The 11,710-nt window shown below is 43.3% G+C and overlaps 1 protein-coding gene across 1 annotated transcript; it reads right to left on the reverse strand.

Moving 5' to 3' along the window:
• Positions 1-8: 8 nt before the first annotated feature.
• On the reverse strand, positions 9-3,398 carry LOC125529857 (type I inositol polyphosphate 5-phosphatase 5-like; the record flags this gene model as incomplete). Its single annotated transcript, XM_048694284.1, has 6 exons — positions 3,275-3,398; positions 1,614-1,732; positions 1,451-1,532; positions 1,073-1,211; positions 840-944; positions 9-272 (listed from the first exon to the last, which is right to left on the reverse strand). Coding segments are annotated over exons 2-6 (620 nt in total), but the record flags the coding sequence as incomplete, so codon positions are not given.
• Between the last annotated feature and the right edge of the window lie 8,312 nt (positions 3,399-11,710).

The following is an 11,710-nucleotide window of genomic DNA, read 5'->3' on the forward strand; positions in this document are numbered from 1 at the left end:
ACTTGAGCCGGCGGCCGCGGGTGATGGCGGCGCGGCGAACCTCTCTGGGGGAGGACCCGTTCTTGTGAAACAGCGATGGGTCGAGCGGGCTGGAGCTCGCCGTGTGGAGTGCCGAAGCGGGAGAGGCGGACTGGCTGAAGGACCGGCTAGCCGGCGGCGACGACGAAGTCCGGTTGAGCGCCTGGTTGGTGAGCGCGAGCCATCTCGACGCCGGCTCGTTGTCCTCGATCACAAGCACGTTCCCGGCGTTGAGAGGGACGACCTCTTGGAATCTGCATCACCATTGCAGCATATTAAGCTTTCGGGTAACTGAGATTAACTGCACTTGATACTGATGGTACTACTAAAGCAATCTTGCCATGTATCCGGTGCAAATTCTGTGAAACTGAAACTTCAAAATTCTTGAAACAAAATCTATGAAATTGGTTCTTCTCATTTCTCAGAATATTTCACATTTTCCATTGTTTAAAACTTTAAATGTGTCTACTTGTTATCTGAAATTTGTGAAGCAAAAAATTCAGAGGCAGCAACTGGTGTTGTTAGTTGAAACATTGCTTTCAGAAGAATAGGACCTTTCAAGCAAAAGAACCCCACAAGAAAACATGCCAATAATTTGCATAATACACACAGTTCAACAACAGGAGATGTGATGAAATTGTTTGTGGTGCAGAGGAACTGAAAGTGGCAATGTCTTCGTCTACGCAAACACGCAGAGCTCGTGTGTGTGTTAATGAATTGACAATGATGTGGCCCTAAATCAAAGCTGTCCAAGTCCGATGTTGTTCTCCATCTGACAAGAGATAGAAGATTGTGCAAAATTATGATATCTTGTAACATACCCTAGAACATAAATATCTGAATGGTCATCAGAAGGCAGCAAGTCATTCAGATTCAGCTCCATATCTGGAGTCTTTCCGGCGACGTTCCATGTTGCTGCAAATACCCTGTGAAACACAGACCACCGAAGGAGGAAAACTATCTGAATTTGATCGTCACGCATAAATACTAACTTATTTGCGGCGTGAAGTGTGCTAATTGCTTAAACTTGGTATATAAAAACTCGTGAGTGTACCTAAAAGACTCAATATGCGTGCTGGTTGATGCAGGAGAACTGAAATTGCTGAATTTCAGGCTTGTACTTTTGAAGAAGGATGAAGATGATGCTGACGGCGAAGCCACGGGTGAGTGATCTGGTCTCTCTTTCAAATCAACTGAAAAAAAATGCAAACACCGAATTACTTTAGCACCTTCACACAAAATTAGCATTTTGGATTGTTTTTTAGTCTTAACCAAATATGAACTTTGCATGATAACCATGCCCCAGGTCAGGCTTCAACTTTCCACATCACACATGGGAATGGGTTGTTCTTATCATGAATTACAGAAGAGAGAAACACGGTGACTTTGCTTCATCAAAAAATGTAATAATGTTCTAAACTTGAGAACCTACCTGTAGTGTTCATAGAGAGCTCAGCACCGTGTCTCGATGAAGAATTCCTACCCTTCATAGTAGGAGTCCTTACAAAGGGAGACTGAAGAAGGAGAAGAACTAAATCGAGTGATAATTATCTGGTTTGATGGAACTTGCAGCAAGGGATGAGAATAGACGTTACCTTCTTCCTCCTGTTGGTTTTCTGGTCCATTTTCTGAGCCCAGCTTCTTCTTCCAGCATCAAATGAATGGCTCTTGTGCCAAAGCAATTACTTAGCAGCTAGGAGACCTAATCTAATTCCTGAAAAAGTGTTCCAAGAATAAGTCAGGCAGATGGAAGTTTCCTTATTTCCATGGTGAAAACAATCCAAGGCTTGTTGTTCTGAAACACAGCCACCAAAAGTTGTTCAAAGCCAAACTAAGAAACAGGACAAGCAACAACTGTCCAGGAGTATACTATTTAAATAGGACCAACCTATCAGAAAAGAAAGGAACAACCGAGGACTGATTTCAGAAAGGAAAACCCATTCCCTCAAATACGAAATATATTGGTAATTATTTGAGCATTCATAGACAAAACACCAAATGGAACAATCATACAAAATTGGTGTCACGGTCGCGCAGACGATAGCAAAGCATGTGTGCCCCACTTATAAGAAGGAAGAATCTATACCTTGAAAGAAAGAAAGATGTTTATTTGAATAAAAATAAAAAAATAGGTGTCCTAGTCTTCTTTGATGCAATCAATTCAATGGATTAGTAGAAGTTGACCTGAAAAAAATTTAAAGCAGCCATTGGAAGTTCCAACTGGGGCGATGCTAGTGCTGCTGCCACGGTCACGGCACAAAAACAAGAAGTTTCAGAAAATTTCAACAAACCAATGATAACGAAAGGAAACCGCAGAAAGTAAACTCCTCAAAACAATGTGATATGGACATGACATGACTACCCGTGGAAATCACATTTGTTAGCACACTAGCAAGCATATTGTACCAACCTGCATCCTAATTCCTTGCAAGAACTAAACCGCCGTTGCAAAGAAGCTCCGATCATATAGTTGGAGTTGCAACCAAGCGTATGAAGCGAAAAAGCCTAGCTACAAGTGGAAAAAGAATTCCTTGAGACAAGATATCGCCTTTTTTCGTTCGAGAAAAGGGAAGTGTGTGTGCGTGCAATAGATCTTGTAAATTATGTTGGCAAGCTCAAGGTATAGAAGGCGATGGAGTTTGACCAGCCTTTTCCAAATAATTGTGAAAAGTTCCAAATTGAATAGACTAACCAGCTCAAACCAAAGCTGTCATGAAACAGCATAGAGCTGTGTTTAACAGCTCTTTGGAGCCATCCAGCAAGTGGTAAGGTGAGGCAGGCTCTAGGAACTGTAATAAACATAAAAATTGGAACTTTTGAGAAAAAAAAGTTTGATATACAAGTGTACAACAGGAACAAACAAACGAGGCTGCACTTTTTATTTGGTGTAATTGTCTGTCCAATTACACGCCAAAACCAAGAAGTGGGGGAGGAGACCACACTGATTCCCCGAGGCGGCCGTTTTGGCCTTGGAAGCGTCCAAAGCAGAGGGTGGTCGATCGATGCCCCCAAGAGAACATAGACCATAGTAAAGTATTCATAGAAAAATGGGTGAATTGCAGCATGCAGGAAGAGTTCAAAATGACAAGCGCGGATACCAGACCACAATTACTAATGATCAAGTTCGATTCTCCATGGGATACAGCAGGAGTATAGATGAGAACCGGATCAACATCACGGGACAAATCATACAAATCAAACAGAAGAAAAGAGGGAGAGGCTAGCCATGGCGGAGGAGGAAGAAAAGAGGAGAAACCTTGGTGAATGAATGAACGGCGATGACTCTCGTTCCATGGAATGGAATGGAATGGAAGCGCGCGGCGGGAGAGATGCCAAATGGACGCGGCCTAATAATACTACTAGCTAGTAGGAGAAAGAGCAGGAGAAAACGTACGTTACTATTTTTGCGACGCGGTGGTGGCAGTCTGAGAAACCGCCGGCCGGCTGCCCGGCTGTGCGTCACCGGTGCGTCCTTCTCGTGGTTGCCTTTGCCTGAGGCTGCCGGCGCAGACGAGCGGTTGACGAGGAAGGGGAGGAAATGGTGGGGGAGTGGGGGGACGTGGAGGTTGGTCAGGTCAGATGAGGTCAAACCCAAACGGAGCCGTGGGAGGAAGAAGGGGGGCATTCCCTGTTACCCGCGCGCGCGTCGCCTTTTCCCCATGTTTCTGGAGGTGGAGGAGTAATTTGTCGCCGCGCGTCTTCTCTTCTCTTCTCGGTTCCGTTCCACCGTAAAAATTGGCAAATTTTAGGTGTGGTCAGACACCAGATCTTGTTACTACCTTTTTTTTTTGCGGGAAAGATCTTGTTACTACTACAAAGACTTGTACTCCAAACGTACTAGTAGTGTTTGGTCTTACGTATTATCGTGGTGTAGCTGTAGATGCATGTTCAAGACAGAGTCAAACATTCTCAGACCATTTTGGCCTCTTCTTTTTTGGGCGAATAGTCAAAATCACATGACTGTTTTTACACGTTCTTGGTTCAGAAAACCCCTAGTCTGACCTGTGTTCCATCTAGTACTAGGGCCGGAATTTCATAGAAATTCTAGAGGATAGAATTCTCATACGATTTTTTCCTTAAAAGCCCTTTGGTTCATAGAATGGATTTCTATTCCTATATAGGATTGGTTCCTATCCTCCACATTTCATAGGAAAATAAAAATGAACCTAAACTTAATGAAAAAAGTCCTTTGGTGTGAACCAAATGACATATCGTTTCCTATTCTTGCTCATAGGATTGAAATATATGTCATCTCATTTCCTACAAATTTCCTATTCCTACGATAATCCTATCCTATGAACCAAAAAAGGCCTAGGTCTTTTGTAACCGCATGGATTTTAGACAAAAAGTTTACATTGGTAATATGTGTGAAACAACAAATCCCGCAAACTGGAGTATCATACTATAGCAATCTGAAAGCATCTAAGCCGGACTTAGAAAATCCATCCTTAAACGTCCGCAGATGCGTATCTGTCTGTGTCCGTATTGAGCCCTTATATGTCCATATGTATAGTCATGCTCCTCATTTCCTTTCTTATACGTCCGATCAAATTGCATGTGATTGATGTAGATGAAAAGAGAAAAAGAAATGAAATAATAAAGGAAAATGTGGTACGAGATGGGCCGAGGTGGACTGCCCAGACACGTCTGTGAGCCCGCATATTCTCTTCATATTTGATCTCAATAGAAGGATTTACGGACACCCCGAATGTATAGAAATGATATGAAAGGTCTGATTGGATCATTTTTTTTTCTTCTCTCATGTTTAATCATTGACTGGACGTGTCCACGAACGTTTCAGAAGGATTTGAGAGGACTGGTTTAAGTTTTTTTCCTGGTCTAGAGGGACTAGTAACTTTTTTTTTTGCGGGTGGTTAGTAAGTAACTTTTTCTCATATAGGCGGCACCAGCATTGAATCTGGAAGCACGTACTGGGTAGCTACTTGCATGTTGATCGATGGACCACTTTGACTTCTTGCTTGGGATGGTGGATCATGGACCGCATCTCGTGTTCCTACTACCAAAACGTGCAGCCGTGTCCGGCCCGGCCCGGATCATGTCACCGTGCTGTCGTGTCGATGCCATGCATCATCACATATATTCCCTTCTGCTCATCCCATACCTTCCCAGCGATTACACTGATAATATTATCAAGTCGTTCCCTTAATTATTTGTTGGACGACCTATATTCTACTACTGTCTTCCAATAACCAAAGACTCGAAGTAGGTAAACATGGTAGGCATGCATGAAGTAGGCCATGCTCAGTGGATAAAGAGAAGAGGAAAAAAAAAGTTTGGACTAATTGGTTGCACTAATCAAAGTACTGGGACTTGCATCAATGCACTCTTTAGATGCTTAGGTTTACTTATTTTGACAAAGAGCTATCTTGGATTAGGTTGCAACTTTTTTTTATTGAACATATGCTATTTTTTTCTTTTACAAGCACAAGTCAAACACACATAGATAACCCGTTTGATGGCTAGAAGGCCGGTGAGAGTGAGCCGTTCAACCAATCAGGGATTAAATCTCATGTTTGTCATTAAGCTTTCACAATAATGTGGGTTATTCTTTCAGTGGAAGGCAATGTTTCTGTGGCAGTGAGACATTCGTGGTAACTTCATCAATTTTAAAATCCGCAACGCCAACTCTTGTATGTGTGTATTACTATCGTCTTCCATTTTCCGAATATTAGAAGTAGGTAACTAGATGTGTATGCATGAAGAAGGCCATGCAATGACAAAAAGGAAGAGGCAAAGGAGTTTCAACGAACTTCCCAAGATGCCCAAGATGACAAGCTCCTCCAGAAAAATTACAGTTATCCAGGTTGAGTACTCTTAACATTGAAGATGGTGCTGTTACCAAGAACCATGTGTAGCTCCATGATGATGGCTTTCCTCTCTTCCCCCCTCCCTCCCCTCGATCTAGCGATCGCGGCGGTGGCCTGCTTTGTTCGCTCCCCTTCCTTCTTCTCGTCTCCCCCCTCTTGGTCGACGCCATCCCCTCCCCCCCTCCCCGCAGTCTGCTGATCCCCAGTGTCCTCCTTCTACGTGCCTGGACGGTGCCCTCTCGGCCAATCGCTTCTGGGCGCTCAACGGGAGTGGCTCGGAGTCGGAGGACGACGTCGACGCCTCCTTGGATCTGCCTCTGCCTCCCCTGCCGGTGTTGTTGGCTAAGGTGAGGAAATTTGCCTTGGGCGGTCGTGGCAGTGCGATGCCGTCGCCGTCGGTGGAAGTTGGCTGGTCCGTCGTGACGCAATGTGGTCGTAGATCTGGTATGCGCGATTGGCTGCCGGTGTCCTCCCCTGACCTGGGTTGCCTGGGTGTGCCTTTGTTGGGTCCGTCGTCCCTCCCTCCCTCTCCGGCTGCGGCCTCTCCTCCATCCCCAGATCTGCCGTTGGGGCGACACACTGGGGCGATGGGGGCTAGTTCTTCATCGCCGATTGTGGTCGGCGGCTCGATGGCGGCACAGTCTATGGTGGACGAAACCCTAGGGGCGAATGCCTCGCTGGTGTTGGTGCCGGATGTGGGCCGGGGTGCGGCCCTGGCACCTCTTGGGCCTAGGGCTGGGCTGGCTGTGGACCCGTTCTCTGCGTCGGATTTTCCTCCTCTTATCTCTCTTGGGTCGGGTTTACCACGTGGGCCTTCTGTCGGGCCTGCCTACCAGTCCATATCGATCCAGCCTATCAGCCCACGGGTGCAGGGATATACATGGTTAAGGAAGGGCTCCCATGACCCTGATCTAGGGTTTCCGGCTCCCCATTCAGATGTGTGTCGTTATCCTTTCCGCATCCATTGTCTTGTGATATCCCATCCTCCCCCCCCTTCTCGCTCTCCTTTGTTGTGGCTCTCACCATGGACAAGTTTCGGGCTTCCTCTTCGGAGGCTTTGTCCGGTAGTAAGCATGGCCATGAGGGCTCGTCGGAGGCGGGTCGCTCCCCACATCTGTAGTATGAGGCGGCACTGAGAGCGCTTCTCGCGAGTAGGTGGAGCGCGACCGGGCAGCATGGGCGGCGGGGCAGGAGTGACTGCAGCGATGAGGGGGTGCACTTGGAGGTGGATGTGGATCCTTAGGAAGCCATGGCCGATGGTGCGACGGCGGCCCTGGTGGGCCCTCAGCCTGATCTCCCTCACGGACCGGCCGGCCAGGCGCTGGCGGGTGATGACCCACAAGTATAGGGGATCAATCGTAGTCCTTTCAATAAGTAAGAATGTCGAGCCCAACGAGGAGTAGAAGGAAATGACAAGCGGTTTTCAACAAGGTAGTTTCTGCAATCACTGAAATTGTTGGTAACAAGTAGTTTGATAATAGGATAATTCGGAACGGACAAGTAATGGCAACGGTAAATAAAGTGCAGCAAGGTAGCCCAATCCTTTTTGTAGCAAAGGACAGGCTGGAACGGTCTCTTATAATAAGCAAAGCGTTCTTGCGGGCACACGGGAATTTCATCTAGTCACTTTCATCATGTTGGTTTGATTCATGTTCGCTACTTTGATAATTTGATATGTGGGTAGACCGGTGCTTGGGTGCTGTTCTTACTTGAACAAGCCTCCCATTGATGATTAACCGACACGCAAGTATTCGCAACTACAAAAGAATAATTAAGATAACCATCTAAGCATAGCATTAAACATATGGATCCAGATCAGTCCCTTACGGTAGCGCATAAACTAGGGTTTAATCTTTTGCCACTCTAGCAACCCATCATCTAATAACTACTCCACAATGCATTCCCTTAGGCCCAAAGATGGTGAAGTGTCATATAGTCGACGTTCACATAACACCACTAAGGGAATCACACCATACATATCATCAAAATATCGAACACATATCAAATCCACATGATTACTTGCAACATGACTTCTCCCGTGGCCTCAAGAACAAGGGTAACTATTCACAAATATTATTCATGCTCAAGATCATAGGGATATTAAATAGCATAATGGATGTAAACATATAATCTTCCACCAAATAAACCATCTAGCATCAACTACAAGATGTAATCAACACTACTAGTCACCCACAGGTACCAATCTGAGGTTCCAGTACAAAGATTGAACACAAGAGATGAATTAGGGTTTGAGATAAGATGGTGTTGTTGAAGATGTTGATGAAGATTGGCCTCCCAAAGATGAGAGGGTTGTTGGTGATGACGATGGCTTCGATTTCCCCCTCCGGGAGGGAAGTTCCCCTGGCGGAATCGCTCCGCCGGAGGGCAAAAGTGCTCTTGCCCAAGTTCCACCTCGAGACGGCGCGCTTCATCCCGAAAGTCATTCTTTTATTTTTTTTTCTAGGTCAAAAGACCTTATATACCAGAAGATGGGCAACAGAGGTGGGAGGGGCTGGCGCGCCCTGGTGTCTTGTGGGCACTTGGCAGCCCCCCTCTGGTGGTTCCTTTCTCCAATATTTATTATATATTCCAAAATAATTCTCTATAAAATTTTAGCTCATTTGGAGATGTCAGAATAGGTATCTCTGACATAGCTTTTTCAGGTCCAGAGTTCCAGCTCTGGTATTCTCCCTCTCTGTATAAACCTTGCATATTATGAGAGAAAATGCATTAGAATTACTCCATAAAGTGTTATTATGCATAAAAACATTATAAATAACAGTAGGAAAACATGATGCAAAATGGACATATCAACTCCCCCTAGCTTAGACCTCGCTTGTCCTCAAGCGAAAGCCAGTATCGAAAATCATGTCCACATTTTTAAAGAGAGAGGTGTCGATAAAAATAAAATACGGACATATTAGCACCATGCTTATTATTATAACAGCAACAAAATTTATCATATAACTTCTCATGAACAAGTAACAATTCATCACAACATCGAACTAAAAAGCATAAACTATATTGAAAACTAACAAACTATGTTCTCAGTCAACTTTGCAACTACAATTCATCATATTTTCAAGAAGAGTCTCGTATTGAAGCCTTTTGGCAAGTCCACATACTCGACCATCATTTAATCTTCTATGATTGCTAACGCTCACAACATATATATGAGCAAAAAGTTTCAACGGGACACATAGAAAGATAGGGGCTTATAGTTTCGCCTCCCAACTTATTCACCTCAAGGGTGATGTCAAAAATAATAACTCATGCTCACTCATATCCAACTGGATATATGTGCCTAGATCTTTCCCCACCACATGATGCTTGCCAAAGAGAAAAATAAAAAGGAATAGAGAAGAATAGTTTGACTCTTGCATACAACGTAAATACATAAAAGTAAAAGATCGGCCCTTCATAGAGGGAAGCAAAGGTTGTCATGCACTTTTTGCTTTTGTATGCAGAATCTCTTAATGCAAAAGAATGTCACGTTATATTGCCCCTTATGATAGCAACCTTTATTATGCAGTCCGTCGTTTTTACTACTTTGCCATCACAAGTTCGTACAACACTTATTTTCCCATACACTAAAGGATCAAACACATTTAGAAGCATTTGTATTGCCTTTTTGCACGGATGACAACTTACTTGAAGGATCTTACTCAATCCATAGGTAGGTATGGTGGACTCTCAAAACATGAGTTTGGGTTTAAGGTTTTTGGATGCACAAGTAGTATCTCTACTTAGTGTGGATTTTTGGCTAGCAAAGATATTGAACAAGCACCACATGTTGAAGGATCTATGCCAATATAACTTCTATGTGAATATGAACAAACATAAATCATTGCGTTGTCTTCCTTGTCCAACGTCAATAGTTTGGCCTACAATATTTAGTGGGGGCTCACAATCATAAAAGATGTCCAAGATAGTGTATTTGCATGTGAATCTTATCTCACCTTATTAATTCTTTCATGAATTGCATCATTGACCAATGCTATGTTTGTTAACTTTCAATAAATTTTACCACTTATACTTTTCCTTATGTGATGTCATTACTTACCATAAGATTAGCATATGCTATTTTTCATTATTTTCTTTTATTTTGATTGAAACAAAAAAGTAAAGAAGCAAAAACTCAAACTAAACTTTATTATATAGCTCTCACTCTATTACATAGATAAATAGATCACAGAACTAGCATGAAAATAGATCATACTAAACTTTTATTCAACTAAATCAGGAAATAGCTAAGGATCGAACTAAGATAGGTAAAGGTAACAAAAGTGATGGTGATATGATACCGGGGAATCTCCCCCAAGCTTGGCACAAGCCAAGGGGAGTACCCATACCCGTGTACTCAAGTCTCCTTTGGTGATGAAGATGGAGGTGGTGGTGATGAGGTAGTCTTTTTCTCCAACTTGCGTCGGAGAAAAATTTCCTCCTTTAGATCATCATTATCCAACTCAATCTTTAATACCCTCTTGCATAATGTCGCCTTGCTCTCATATCTCCAGGTTGAGGTAGTGGATCTTCATCTTCATCAGAGCTATCATCCCTTGATTCCTTCATGTCAGCGTCTTCCTCCTCATCCGTGGTCCAACCGTAAGGATCCTCCTCCCCATAGACCTTGGGATTTATCAGCGACATAGCTCTCTCCCTCCGAATCTTGAGACGACATATTTTCAGATCTGCCAGGAAAACAACACGAAACAAGAACAAAGGATTTCTCCGTGATATGATGGTCAAATTGTCCGGAGGTATATATAAAGATTTTTTATCATGGGAAACAAGCATATGGAAGGAAAATGAAAGTCGGGAAGGTGCCCGAGGGGCCCACGACCCACCAGGGCGCGCCAAGTGGGGCAGGTGCGCCCTAGTGTCTTGTGGGCACCTGGGTTGCCTTCCCGGTTATTTCTTATTTTCCTATTTTTTCTAATATTCCAAAACTGACAGAAAATATTTTTGTGGTTTTTTCGAACCCCGTTTACTTACCGTTCATGTACCTCCTCTTTTTTAGGGTTTTGGAGTGTTCTGGAAGGTTTCTTTTATGTATTCCTCTAGTGTCATGGTTTGGATAATGTTAGTTTCAACATTAATGGGCGTACCTGAGATAATGTTAGTCTTTACTTCTTTGTCCATTAACCACCTATGGTTTAGTACCTTCGGCATTATTAATCTTGATAGCTCCAGAGTGATAAACTTCTTCGATGATATATGGTCTTTCCCATTTGGAAAGAAGTTTTCCTGAAAAAAATCTAAAACGAGAGTTGTACAATAGAACATGTTCTCCAACTTTGAATTCCCGCTTTTGAATTCTTTTGTCATGCCATATTTTAACTTTTTCTTTAAATAATTTGGTATTTTCATAAGCTTGAGTTCTACATTCATCTAGGGAGCTAATATCAAACAACCTTTTTCACTAGCAAGTTTGAAATTGTAATTAAGTTCTTTAATTGCCCTATATGCTTTATGTTCTAACTCAAGAGGCAAATGACAAGCTTTTCCATAAACCATTTTATATGGAGACATACCTGTAGGATTTTATAAGTTGTTCTATAGGCCCAAAGTGCATCATCAAGTTTCTTAGACCAGTTCTTTCGGGACCTATTGACATTTTTCTGCAATATTAATTTTATTTCTCTATTGCTAAGTTCAACTTCACCACTAGATTGAGGATGATAGGGTGATGCAATTCTATGGTTAACATCATATTTAGCAAGCATTTTACAGAAAGCACCATGAATAGAGTGTGAACCACATGACGATGACATGTACCTAGGGTAGGGTCCTAGGCCTGACCTACATGCCCTACCCAACGCACTACCTACGGGAATCCAAGACTTACAAAGTTAGAAAAGAGG

Source organism: Triticum urartu, unplaced genomic scaffold, assembly GCF_003073215.2.
Source record: "Triticum urartu cultivar G1812 unplaced genomic scaffold, Tu2.1 TuUngrouped_contig_5908, whole genome shotgun sequence".
NCBI classification, from domain to species: Eukaryota; Viridiplantae; Streptophyta; class Magnoliopsida; order Poales; family Poaceae; genus Triticum; species Triticum urartu.